Genomic DNA, 14,016 nt, shown 5'->3' with positions numbered 1-14,016 from the left:
GAGGGGAAAGAGGAAGAAGGTTAGCCCCTACCATCAAAGAGCTCAGCTCAGAGCTTGAAGCAACAAAGATTCACAGGCCACTGACTATGCGCAAGGTGTACTCAGCTCAGGCAGCCTCTCTGTCACTGGGCAAGTTCCCAGTCTCGCATGCAGTTATGCCAACGCTCATTCAGCACCAAGTGCTGGGCAGGGAGGCCGATTGCTAAGGACCTGCATGGTCAGGAAAAGCTTCACAGAGAGCTGTACTGTGCCATGAAGTTCGGGCTGAAAGTTTCAAAGCTAGCCTAAGAAGAACTTGGGCCTTGGCATTGGACAGTCTGATCCCAAAGGCCATCTGGGCTGGTTGCTAGCTCTGGGGCCTTGGGCAAGACTGGTCACCTTTAAACCCGCTCTGCATCTATCAGAGAGGGAGGATGGACACTGCCCTTGTAGCGCTGCTGTGAAGACTCAGTGCACACGGCCTGGCATGCCAAGCCACTCAGCCACTTCCCTCCCACCTTTTTTTTTTTTTTCTTTTAGCCAGAGGGAGCATGTGCTTGCCAGATAGAGACAGAGAGAGGGAAAATGAGAATGCACCTGCTCTAGGGAAGTGCCACAATCCCTTCTTCCCGATAGGAATATCCCTCCTTTCAGGATTTTGGGCACAAATGCACACCATGGCCACTTAGTGTTTTTCAAGCCACCGGGTCTGGAACTCAAAACGTGCAGCTGGCCTTGTAGGATCCAACTCTGGCCATGGGCTGGCCCTTTCCTCCCACCTTTTTCCCCTCTGAACCCCATGTCATCCAGATGGAGGTGAGGAAGGATTGCCCACACGCTGACCCCCAGGGATGCCCTGCCCCTCTTCCCAGCATCCCCAGCATGCCCCACACCTGTGGCTACTCACACCAAGGCCACACTGCTGCCGTCTATGACCACTCGCCGCAACCCGTCGTCCCCAGGTTCCCCAGACAGGTTCAGCTCAAAGGGTGTATTCAGGGCCTCGTGGTACCTCTGGAAGCTGGTCACCATGCTGTTTGCTTGCAGTTGGCGAGGTGGCTGCCTTGGGGCCCCTGGCCAAGCCCCCAGGATCCCCTCCACCTGAGACTGGTGCTTACTGATGGGGGCCAAGTTGCTACTGGGCAGGGGACCTGGCCTTCCAGCCTGCCCCTGGCCCTTTGATGAAGGCTGGCCCTTACTCAGGTGAGCTACATCCACAGCTGGCCCTGTGTCTGTGGGTACCTTCTGAGCCGCAGGTGCTTTGGGAGTTCTGGAAGCTTTGGAAGCTGCAGGTGCTTTGGGGGCCACAGGTACTTTGGGAGCTGCAGGTCCTGTTTTAGCTGCAAGCCCAGTTTGAGCTTTGGGTGTTTTGGGACCTGCAGGTGATGTTTTCGCTGCAGGCATCTTCTGAGCCGTGGGAGTTTTGGGAGTAGCAGCCACCACTTGAGCTGCCGGTGCCGGCTGGCCCCCGGCTGCTTTTTCAGCTGGGGCCACCACTTGAGCTGCTGGCTTTGTTGGAGCCGAAGGCACATTGGGAGCTGCAGGCTCTGCGTGCACTGCCGGCATCGTTTGGGCTGGAGGCACTTTTGGAGCTGCAGGCGGTGCTTGAGTTGGGGGAGGGCGTTCAGCTTTGGGCACTGCTGTACCCATAGGCACTTTGAGAGTTTCAGGCACTGTTTCAACTTCAGGTACTGATTGAACTGCCAGCCCCCCTTGAGCCTTGGGTCTCCCTTGCCCTGTGGGCACCCCTTGCCCTGTGGGCAGCACTGCAGAGGGTCCCTCTTTCAGTCCCTTACAATTCGACTGTATGCCACCTTGATCGCTGGGCTCATCCACAGCATGAAGGTGGGAAACAGAGGTCAAAGGTGGCCCTATCTGTGGAAGTCCTGGACTAACCTTGTCCTTTATACCCAGACCCTCCGGGACCACCAATAAACTCATGACTTTCTGGGGGGTCTCTGGCCTTGGGCATTTCTGTAGGGCTGTATCTCCTCCCAGCTCCCCGTCCAGGCTACAGGCTGGGCTTTCGGCACTGGGCAGAGGAATAAGCTCCTTCTGCTTCCACTCCAGATTTAAGGGCAAGGGATTCTGCCCTGGCAGCTTCAGCTGAATGGGACCCAGCGGTCTCTGCCAGAAGGGGAAATTGAAGCAGGCCTGGGACAGGAGCCAGGCCAGGTGAAGAGAATGCAGTTCATTGAGTCTCCAGAAGGTTGCGGCAATAGCCCCTGGCCACAAGTGCCCAAAGGCTGGCCCTGGGGCCCAGGCCTTCCAGGGTGGGCACAGACCCAGGGCTGACACCGGGGGCTGGAGCGGGAGTCTGTCTTCCACCCTTTGGACCTGGCGTTGCTGCAACGAGGCTTGTGTGTGGTTCACAGGGTCCTGGCTGCTGGTGGCTTGAGCTGGCCCTTCCTCTCGAGCACTGTTGGCACTGCCTTGGCTGTTGGAACCGACCCTGAAGGAAGCCCAAGTTTGTTGAAAACGTGAGACCAGTTTCAACTACTATTTCCTTGAGGCAGGGCAGGAGGGGTGGGTCAGAAATGCTAGACTCAACCTCCAGAACTTACCGTACTAGCTGCTTTGCTGACTCCTGCTGGGTGCTTGGGGCTGAGATGCCTGAGATCAGGGACCTGGTGGCTCCCAGGCTGGTTAACCCCTTTGAATTGTCTGGGCCCCCATTCTGGAGGGTCCCCACCTCCAGAAAGGTCCCAGGATTGTCTCCCGCGGACATCACGGCCGAGTCTTCCTTCTGCTGCTGGGGAGGGCAGGTGAGGACCTCCGACTTGGAGCGGGAGTCGGAGATGCCAAAGCGGCCGAGCCACTCAATGATGTCCTCCTTGCCAGCAGCATCTCGCACCAGGCTCAGCAGCAGCTCCTGGACTGCTGGGGGTAGCTGCAGCAGTTCTCCTGCATATTGGTCACCACGGATCCAGACCAGGGCCCCAAAGGCTCGGGTCACTTCAGCCTCCCAGATTCCCCGGGGGGTCAGCAGAGGGGCAGGGCCCCAGCGCAACCGTGCCACCAGCTCCTCCAGCCAGTTCTGGGTCATGATGAAAGACTCGGTCAGCCCACCCACCATCAGGGAGCCAGGGGGTCCGGGCACCAGGTAGGCCAGGGTGCTCCAGCAGAGGCAGTCCAGGAAGAGACCCTGGGCCCCGAGGAAGGCGCAGTGCAGGATCGGTGGGTAGCGAACCTCCTTCCACAGCTCCGGGCTGCACAGGCCCTTCAGATACTCCTGGGCACAGTGGGGAGAGCACAAGGAAGTGAGCCCTTCACAGACCTCCCCACCCAGAAGGCCAGCCTTCCTCCAAGCACGTGACCTCCTCCTGCCCACCGAGAGCCAAAGGACTCCTCGCTCTCCCTGACCAGGACCCTCACACACCCATTTCTTTCCAGGGAACACTGAAATGAATCGGGGAGGACCAGGAGAGGAGGGAAAGGACCAAGGCTTGGAGTCATGAGTCTTGTCTTGACTTTAGCTGATGAGGAGAGTTGTGGGAAATCCATCATCTTCTCCAGGCCTCAGTGTCTTCATTTGTAAAATGGCAGGTTAAACTAGATACTCCTCTGGTCCAGGCCCACTCTCTGGGTAACAGCAAGGAAAGGGGCTGAGCACCCTCCAACGTGCCAGGAACTTACGTAACCTGGAACAAAGCGTCTCTCCTCCTGTGTCTGCGTGTCCTCCTCTGTGCTACTCAGACACGGGATCCTGCCTCCTTACGCTGCTGTGAAACTGCACTGATGTGATACGTAGAAAGTGCGCAGAGTGGGGTCTGTCTCAGCCTGCTACCATTCTGCAGCTCAGAGGGCTATGCAGCCTGCCAGAGGACACATGCTAGAGGCCAGAATCACAACCCAACTATGTCTGACTGAAACCAGAGCTTTTGCCTCCTCTGGCTGCATGCACAGCGACTACACAGTAATCCTGGAGGATTCTGGCTTAATCTTCCTCCTGGTCTCTAGCACAACCTGTACCTGTAACCATGGCAACCCTGTTGCACAGAGGGGACAGAAGAGCTGACAAGGTGTTGGGCCAGTGTCCAGGGGAACCCCACAGATCCACATGATGGCTAACCAGAAGGAGGGCCTCCAGCTCTCTGGGCAGACCACGTCCTGTGTTTTCAGTCTGGCAGTGGCTGGAACGGGAGAGACTGGGTTCCTCGGCTGTCTGGCTGAGTTCCATCAACACATCCTGGGAGCTCTGGGGAGCATGAGCGCTTCCTCTTAACCAACCCACAGGGACTGCACTTGCCCTCGGGTCCCTCCAACCCTCCTGGCTATGGCAGTCACCCCCCTCTCCGCTTCCTCCTGACAGCTCCATTAGGGCAAACCACCCCTGCACCTCTGCGCAGGACCCAGCCCAGCCTTCCCTGCCACCAGGCCTAGGCCACAGACCTGCAATCTACTTCCCAAAGGGCCTTTTTCAATCAGTCCCAAACCAGCTCAAAACCTGATGGTCATCCCAAGTCAACCCCTCCCACCCAGACGTCAGCTGCCCCCACTGCCCAGCAAAAGTAAATCTAATCAGGCGCACAACTCATGGACCTTAAAAATGTCCCCCACCCTTGGGAACCAGCAGTTAGCGTAATGGCTATGTCGCTGGACTCCCATGTAGTCGACCGCGGTTCGTGTCCCAGACCCGCTGGCTTAAAACTCACGCCGGGCGCGTGTGCGAGCGTGCCCAAGATCCCGAGAGGAGAATGGAGGAGAAGGGATTGCGGTGTGACCATCCCCCCTGGGGGGTGATTTCTCGCTTTCTGTCTCTATGTCTCTCTTTGTCTGTCTGGCGAGCGCACGCGCCCTATAGTGAAAATCTCTCCAAAAAAAAAAAGTCCCCCCCCCCGTGCACCCCACTTTCTAACAACACAGAAACATATATATAATAAAGAGATGTGCTAAAGAAGACTGAGTGATTTTTCTTTGGGCAAAGAGCTTACTCAATATTTTTTTAATTAAAAGGTTATAGGAATTGAGATAATTTCCAAATGATAAACCTGAACACTGTATTTATTGAAAACGTATTGTGTGCCACGCACTTTATACCACTGTCTCATTTCTTTCTCTCTAAGGAAAGTCTGGGCCCTTAGCTGTGATGCTCTACACCCTAGAGAATGCAAAGATAAGGAGACAGATACCTGGAGAGAGAAAAACCTGAAATAACTTTCCTCCTAACACCCACCCAGGCCTTTCTCCTCCAAGAGGAGAACAAGTAGAAAAGAAGAGGCAGGAACAAGCAGATAGAAAAATGATACGGATGAACAAAAGAAATGCACAGAAAAAGGGTGATGCTATTTATACAAAAAAGATTGCCCAATGTCCCATAGGTTCCTTGTCAACTTGTAAATTAAATATTAACACCAAATATTTTAACACCATTTTGTACTTGTCAAGGTACTGTATTGTTTAATGATTTCCCTTTCTTTTTTCTTTTTTTTAATTAAGATTTTTGCTATAGGGCACATGTGCTCACTGGAGAGACAGAGAGACAGAAAGCAAGAAATCACCATGCCACAATCCCTTCTCCTCCATTCTCTTCTCGGGATCTTGGGCACGCACGTGCACACACGAGCCCCGCATGAGTTTTAAGCCTCCGGGTCTGGGATTCAAACCATGGTTGACTACATGGGTGTCCAGTGATGTAACCATTACACCATTTGCTGCATCCTTCTTTTTCTTCTTTTGCTAGACAGGGCATGCACTCACTAGAGAGACAGAAAGGGAGAAAGCACCTTCCCTGGAGAATGGTAACTGCCACATCCCAGCTACTCCATCTCTCCATCCCCTTGGGATTTCAGGGGCATGCCCACAGACACCTGGCATGTCCCCGAAGCACTGGTTGGAACTCAAACTACTCAGAGTAGGCCATGTGGGATTCAGCTGCCTTAACCACCAGGCCACGGATTCAGCCCATAATTAGTATCATTTCCTTTCTCATCATCACTATCAGTCTCTGCTTTCCAGACCACCACAATTTATCCTGCAGAACACTCAAAAGGCTTAGAAAATGACAGCACCAAGAAAATCTGGAATTGGGAATAAAGGGGAACATAAAAGGCTAAGTTCTTTGAGGGAGCCATTTTATCTGGGGGCCCAACACACACACACACACACACACACACACGCTGGGCAAGTACCTCCCCACCAGCTAAAGGTTTGTTCTCTAGGGAGTACAAAACAAGATTTTAGGATTACAGTTTGACAAGCACACTTCAGAGTGTGGGGACCATAAGAAAAAAATGCAGAGGGAGGGAGCAGGGCCAAATAATGATGTATGCAGTGACGGCTGAACACAGAGAGACTCGTTCTTCCCATTCAAAGACTCAGCAACCAGACTGACTGCCCAGTCTGAAGAACAGAGGAATACATTCTGGGAAATCTGGCCAGCCAAGGAGTGAAGACCTCAAGGTCACGATAGCGCCCCAAATCTCTGTACAATCAAACTCAAAATCAGCAAGCCTTGCCCATAGCCCCAGCTCCCAGAGTTGTTTTTTTTTCCCCCTTCACTTTTAATCATGAAAGGGTTACCACGCATATGATGAAAACTTTCAATGTGTAACATAGAGAACAAAACATACTAGAATAATCAAGAGCTACAGAGAAAAAAAGCCACCTGAAGACAGAGACACTAGGCTAGGAGAAGAAAGCTTCTAAAACTTTACTGTTATTGAGGCTGGCAAGTGGCATGGTGATTAAGGTGCTATACTCCCACGTGATCGACCATGGTTCAAGTCCCAGATGTGGTGACTTGCTTTCCTACCTTCCCTCTCTGTATTTCTCTGGTCAAATTAAAAAATAGCAATAATAATAAATAAAATTAAATACATAATTCTTTACAAAATAATATACTGAGACCAGCAGATGGCATAGTGAATATGTCGCTGGACTCCCACATGGCCAATCATGCCCATGGAGAAGGAACTGCAGTATAGGCATCTTCCCAGGGGGTGATTTCTCACCTTCATCTCTCTGGCAAGGACACACAAAAAAACTTTCTAAAATAATAAATAAATAATAAATAATTTACTATTATTACTCTTCTCAGAAAGATAACAGAAAATCATACACACTAACACATTTCTTTTTGGAGAGATTTTTTGCCATAGAGTGCATGTGCTCACCAGAAAGACAGAAATAGAGAGACAGAAAGCGAGTAATCACCTCCCGGGCGGGGGATGGCCATGCCACAATCCCTTCTCCTCCATTCTCCTTTTGGGATCTTAGGCAGGCACACACACATGCACCTGGCGTGAGTTTAAGCCACCGGGTCTGGGACTCGAACCACAGTCTACTACATGGGAGTCCAGCGACATAGCCATTACTCCAACTGCTGGTCCCAACACTAACAAATTTTTTCAAATTATTTATTTATTTAATTTCATCTGTTATTATTATTATTTTTTATTTGACCAGAGAGGGACAGAGAGAGAAAGGGAAAGCAAGTAAGCAAGCTGCCAGGTCCGGGACTCAAACCATGGCCAGTCATGTGGTAATCCAGCACCCTTAACCACCATGCCACCCGCCAGCCCTAAAAACAGAATATATTTTTAAGAAGAGGGAACATAAATTACTTTTTATTTTATTATATTTTATTTTTTAACTTTTTTTCTTTTTTTAGAGAGAAATTTTTGCTATAGGGCTTGCATGCTCACTGAAAAGACAGAGAAAGACAGAGAGAGGAAAAGTGGGAAATTCCCCCACACACCCAGGGAAATGGCCACACTGCAATCCTTTCACCTCCCAGTCTCCTCTTGGGATCTTGGGTGAGTACACACATGCACCCAGTATGAGTTTCAAGCTGCCGGGTCCGGGACTCAAACCGTGGTCAACCATGTGGGAGTCCAGCACCTTAACCACTACACTAACTGCTGACCCCATTTTTAACTTTTTTATATCTTATTTTTTACACTTACTTTTTGCACATCTTTGGGGGGGTACAATATGAATTTCCAAAGCATGCGTGTAGGGCCAGCCAGTGGCCTGGAAGTTAAGGTGGTTGGATTCCTCATGGCTGACTGCACAGTTCAAATTCCAGACCCAGCAGCTTGTAAAACACACTGGGTGCATGTGCATGCATGCCCAAAGTCCCAAGAGTAGAGTGGAAAAGGGATTGCTGCATGGCCATCTCCCCAGGGGTGCTTTCTCACTTCTCTCTTGCCCTCGCTTTCTCTCTTTCTTTCTCGTGAGTGCATGCAGCCTGTAGCAAACTAAAAAAATTAATGGGGGGGGGATGCTACAAGAAGATTATCACAGCAGAGTAAAAAAAAAATTAATACATATTTCAAAAAATAAGAACTATTAACAAATGTGCATGACATATCAGTGTTAATTACTCTAATGTTAATCAGTGTGACATTCAATGTTGAAGATTAATATGGGTATAACCTTGATTTGATCCTGTACACCGTCTACACGCCTTTAAAACCATACTGTGGTCCACAGAGATACACACTGATTGTATGTCAGCCAGAAATCATATATAGATAGGTAGGTAGGTAAATAGAAAGATAGATAGGTGATGATAGATAGATAGATAGATAGATAGATAGATAGATAGATAGATAGATGATAGATAGATAGATAGATGATAGAACCAAAATACACTTGTACTTTAATCCCATTTTTCTATGAACTTTTTGAAGTTCTCATGTACTGTCTATGAGAAAGGGTACTGAAGGGGCAGTTGGGACGAGACAAGGCAGGGAACAGGACACATGCGCTCACCAGAGAGACAGAGGGAGAGGGAGAAAGCTCCCCTCCATGGGACACAGTCACACGGCAATCCTTTCTCCTCCATTTCTCCATCTTGTCAAAATTGGGGGCATGTACACACACGCATCCCACATGTTTTTCAAGCCATTGGAGTTGGGATTCGAACTGCATGGTTGGACATGTAGGATTCCGCGCCCTTAACCATCAGGCCATAGGACTGCACAATTACTGGACTTTTTTTTTTTTTTTATGAGAGAGATTTTTGGTATAGGGGGTGGGTGCTCACTAAAGAGACAGAGAGAGACAGAAAGCGTGAAATCACCCCACAGGGGGATGGCCACATTGCAATCCCTTCCCCTCCATTCTCTTCTTGGCATTTTGGGCACACTCGCACTCGTGCCTGCGTGAGTTTTAAGCCACTGGCTCCAGGACTCGAACTGCAGTTGACTATGTGGCAGTCCAGCAACAAAACCATTACACTATCTGCTAGTCCCACTACTAGACTTTTTATAAATGTGAATTATTTTGATAAAAGAGGATTTAAATTTAAAGAAAAATGATTAGGTGTTCATGAGACAATTAAGTGTCCTAACAAATGTTTAACCAACAGCTAGTGGTGGGAGAGAGCCCCGATTTGTAGCACTTGCCGAGTTCTGTGGTATACAGATAAACTCCCATCAGAGCTATATATGCTCCTCCACTGGCTACCAAATTTCCTGAAAAAAAAAAAATTGTTTTAAGAGACATTTTTGCTACAGGGTGCGTGTACTCACCAGAAACACAGAGACAGAAATTTAAAAATCACCCCCCAGGGGGGATGACCATGCCACAATCCCTTCTCCTCTTGAGATTTTGGGCATGCACACACATGCGCCCAGTGGGTTTCAAGCCATGGGATCTAGGACTCAGACCGTGGTTGACCATGTGGGAGTCCAGCACTATAACTACTACACCACCTGCTGGCTTAAATTCCTCTTTTTTTTTTTTTTTAAGAATTATTTTATTTAACTTTGTTCATTTTAATTTGACCAGAGAGGGAGATGGAGAGAGAGAGAGGGAAAAGGCAAGAAAGCAAGCCGCCAAGTCTAGGACTCGAACCACAGGCAACCATGTGGGAGTCCAGCACCCTTATTCACCATGCCACCTGCCAGCCCCCAATTCCTCAAATTTTAACAGTGAGTCATTAGTGAGTCAATAGGAGCACTCCCCTGGCCAGAATCAACTCCCACAGAACTGCTCAGTTAGTGTGGAGCAAGGACAGATAAACTTCCAACCAAAAGTCAGCAAGCTTTGCATGTCCTCTCCCAGAAATCCAGAACCTGGTCTCCAGAAACCACCTTCTCCCATGCCACTGCTTTGGACTCCCCATTACCCCCTTCCATGTTGTCAAAAAGGAGAGAAGTGAACAAGTCACCTTTTCTCCCTGCCACCCGATCCATCTTCCCATTGTCGCCAAGAAGGGCTTGTCCCTGGGCTCTTCTGATCATTTTTAAATTTTACTTATTATTTTATTTATAATAGCATGTGTGCATGTGAGAGAGAGTGAGAATTACCCTCAACAGGATCTGGCCATGCAGTGATTCCTTCCCCTCCCCTCCTGCTCATCAGGGTCTTAGGCACATGCCCCAGGCATGTTTTGGGTCAACCGGGCCAGGGATACCACACATGTTGGCCACTGGCCCCAAGTGTGCAGTTCAGCCTGTCACTCACTGTGCTAAGTAGGCTGGGCCTTTTCTGATCACTACAAAACTCTCCTTCCTTCTGGGACCAGCAGCTGTTGTAATGGCTATGTCGCTGGATTCCCATGTAGTCGACCGTGATTTGAGTCCCGGACCCGGTGGCTTAAACTCACGCTGGGCACACGTGTGTGCGTGCCCAAGATCCCGAGAGGAGAATGGAGGAGAAGGGATTGCGGTGTGGCCATCCTCCCTGGGGGGTGATTTGTCACTTGCTGTATCTCTGTCTTTCGGCAAGCACGCGGGCCCTATACCAAAAAATTCTCCTCTCCTCATGTTAATTTCACCTGGGAATGTAATTAACAGCAATGTTTTCAATACTTTTCAGAACAATTTAGAAATACTTTTGAATTTAACAGAGGTTTCTCTGGAAAACCACTGGAAGAAACAACCCAGGCCATTCTCCCGATTAGACTGTATTCTTTTTGTTTTGTTTTTCTTTTATTATGCTATAGGACCCAGGAGTACACGTGAGAGATGGGGATAAATGCAGACAGAGACAGAGAGAGGTAGAGAAAGCACTCCTTATGGGACTTGGTCATGTTGCAATCCTTTTTCCTTCAGTTCTCTATCCCGTCAGGACCCTGGGCGTATGTGTACCTGGCATGTAAGTCTCCAGGGCTAAGGCTCAAACTCTGGTTGGCCATGTGGGATCCAGGTTCCTGTGCACAATCATTTAAATGCAGCACTACAGGGCCAGCCCACCTGAATCCTCCTTGACCCTTCTACCCCTCAGACCCATAAGCCACCCTCACTCACTATTCCCTCCTCCTGTGACCTCTAGTCTCAAGAACTCTTTGCCAACTGACCTACATATAGCAGGCCATTATCAAAGCACACAGTTTTAAGTCCCTGTAGCTGGGATAGAGGGTGGCCATATCATCTCTGCACAGCAGCCACAAGACTAAATCTTTATACTTGGGAAATAAGTATGTACATCTGTATATACATCTGATCACTAGGCCTTAAGCAACACAAGACTTAGAGAGGTTGGGGCCAGCAGATGGCATAGCAGTTGTGTTTCTGGACTCCCACATAACCAACCACAGATCAAGTCCCAGCCCCAGTGGACTGAAACTCACACCAGGCACGTGTGCATGCATGCCCAAAATCCTGAGAGGAGAGTGAAGGAGAAGGGATTGCAGTGTGGCCATCCCCACAAAGGGTGATTTCTCGCTTTCTGTCACTGTCTCTCTGGCAAGCACACTGACCCTATAGCAAAAATCTCTCTCTAAAAAAAAGAAAAGAAACTCACACCGGGTGCCCAGGATTCTGGGAGGAGAATGGAGGAGAAGGGAAAGCAGTATGGCCATCCCCCCTGAAAGGCGATTTCTCACTTTCCCTCTCAATGTCTCAGTCTCTCTCTCTCCAGAGAGCACACACGCCCTAAGGCTTACAAAAAAAAAAAAAAAAGACTCAGAGAGGCTAAAGGACTTGCTCAAAGTTACATAGTTAGTTAATAACAATACTTGACATCTAGACTCTATAGCTCTCCACATTTTGCACAAATGTTTAAACGTATTATTTCAGCGGATTCTCACAACCCCTCCACGAACTGGGTATGACTATATTCTGTTTCCTAGATGAGGAAATGGACTCAAGAGAAGGTAAATTATTTGACTTAACTTGCTCAGTTAGGGAGTAGCAAACCCCACACTCCAAACTCTCTCCACTGCATCCCTCGATACTGGCCATAGCTTGGTGACAGTGTAACGAATCCTAACCCCTGGACAAAAGCTTATCGCCCCACCGTCCCTGTTCTCCCGCTCCAATATCCTCTCTCTGCTCTCCTGTTCTGGCAGTCAGGGAGGGAGTTACCCAGAATTTCCTCAGGCTAGATTCCCAAAGGGTAAACAAAGGGGAATGGGGGTGAGGGTTGAGGGCGCCACTGGTCACATTAGCAGGAACTGGAATGGGAGCCTGAGGTGCGAGGACTCATGGTCCAAAGAGCCCTCAAGCAGCAAAGAGGCCTGAAGAAGCTGCTCTGGGACTGAAGCAAGGAGCAGGGAAACTAGGTACCTCAAAGTGCCCATCCTCAAGCACCCCCTAAACCCTAAAGGTTCCTCTTGCCAACCTACCCCATCCCAGCTTCGGAAACGTCTTACTCTCAAGGGCTCCTGCACATCTGTTCTCTGGACAGACCCCCTCCCCTCCCCCAGCACCTCTGACAGAACTGGAAAAACTGCTGACACAGCAGCTCGACCAGGGGCTGAGGGAGGGACTTCCCAGCCTGCAGGCCGCCTCCTGGCTGAGTTCTGCGCCTCCCCCACCCATGGCCTTGACCAATTAGGAGACTGCAATAGGCCCAGCAGCAAGGTGTGTGCGCAGAGGAGGAGGCAGTCTGAGGGGAAGGGGGAGGCTGTAGCACTCGCATTCCTACCAGGAAGAGATAGAGAAGGGACTCTGGGGGAAGAGGGAGACCTTGACCATGACTGGGGAACCAGGGAACCTGGCAGGTCCAGGTTGAGCCGCTTGTGAGAGAAGCCAGGGAGCATGCCAGAGGCCTAGGACCTGGCCCCCTCAGTGTCCAGCCGCACACAGCAGGCCCTGTCACCTGAAAGCCCACAGCCTCCTCCCACATTCCAGCCCATCCCCACAGGCTGGTGCCTTCCAGAGCAGCTGCGCCCCACCCTGAGCCCCTGTAGGAGCCTGCCTAGGGACCAAGCGTGGGTTCCGGTCTGACTGTCCCCACCTCCCTGATATCGAGCACCCAGGCAGACCCCTGACCCTCTGTGGTCCCCAGTGCTTCATCTGTAAAACGCCAGCATCGCTCCACAAGTGTCTGCATGTCTCTAGGCCCCTGGGCTCCCAGCACTCAGAGACGCTCCAAGAGATAGCCCAGGACTTAAGGAGACTTAAGAGAAGGCGGACCTGGGCCTTGGTAGAGAACAAAGAGGGGTGTTCAAGAGGCCACAGAAACTCAGAGCCTCGAGTTGCTCCCCAGGGGAAAAAGCAGGGGCCGTGGATGCTGGAACCCTGGCCAGAAACGGCTCATGGAGGACACAGGCCGCCAGGCTCTCTCAAACCACTTGAGACAGAGTGACATGCAAGGAAGGGGTGGGGCAGAAAAGAGAGAGGGAAGCAGAGGGAAGGAGGAGATGGGGAACAGCCCGGCTGCACCTGGAGAAGCCAAGGTGGCCCAACACCTGGGCAATCCGGATCAGGGCGTCTGGGTCAGGAGGAAACGGGGTCTGTGTGGAAGGGATGGCTGAGGGTGGAGAGAAGCCGTTTACCTTGGCTTTGCCCGTGTTTTCCCGGGGCCCCTCGAGCTGCAGCCAGAAGTGGGGGGTGTCGGGGCGGCTCTGGAAGGCATTCAGCTTGACCCTGAAGATGCGCTGCACTTGCAGCCGCTGTCGCTGTACCCGAGGCTTCGATCTCGTCTGCACCATGAACCATTCCTGCGCCGGGGGCTCGCCCCCTGAGAGGAGCATGGCTGCCCGGCCGGCCCCTGGAAGATGGGAAACGACGGTGTCACCCGGGTCCCTGCGCGGACGGCGCCGCGGCCCCAGACCCAAAGAGCCCCCCGCCCGCTACGCCACGCCTTCTTCTCCTGCGGCTCTCCCGCCGCCCGGCCTCCTCCCTCCCGGCTCCCCCA

At 51.0% G+C, this 14,016-nt stretch overlaps 1 protein-coding gene across 2 annotated transcripts in view; it reads right to left on the bottom strand.

Annotated features, from left to right (window-relative positions):
- The window catches only part of NYNRIN (NYN domain and retroviral integrase containing), a 25,745-nt gene that overhangs the window by 10,421 nt on the left and 1,308 nt on the right, over positions 1–14,016 (bottom strand). Inside the window, exons 2-4 of one of the 2 annotated variants that reach the window (XM_006144580.3) lie at positions 13,655–13,869; positions 2,544–3,211; positions 887–2,431 (exon numbers count right to left, since the gene is read on the bottom strand). In XM_006144580.3, coding sequence (XP_006144642.1) covers positions 887–2,431; positions 2,544–3,211; positions 13,655–13,852 — 2,411 coding nt within the window. In that variant the 5' untranslated portion in view covers positions 13,853–13,869. Of the gene's footprint in view, positions 1–886; positions 2,432–2,543; positions 3,212–13,654; positions 13,987–14,016 lie in introns of those variants that run through there. The other variant, XM_006144579.3, reaches the window with a different exon arrangement.

Source organism: Tupaia chinensis, unplaced genomic scaffold, assembly GCF_000334495.1.
Source record: "Tupaia chinensis unplaced genomic scaffold, TupChi_1.0 Scaffold000126_2, whole genome shotgun sequence".
Lineage (NCBI taxonomy): Eukaryota > Metazoa > Chordata > Mammalia > Scandentia > Tupaiidae > Tupaia > Tupaia belangeri.
The sequence above is the reverse complement of the archived record's forward strand: the minus strand, read 5'-3'. Positions and strand labels throughout refer to the sequence as shown.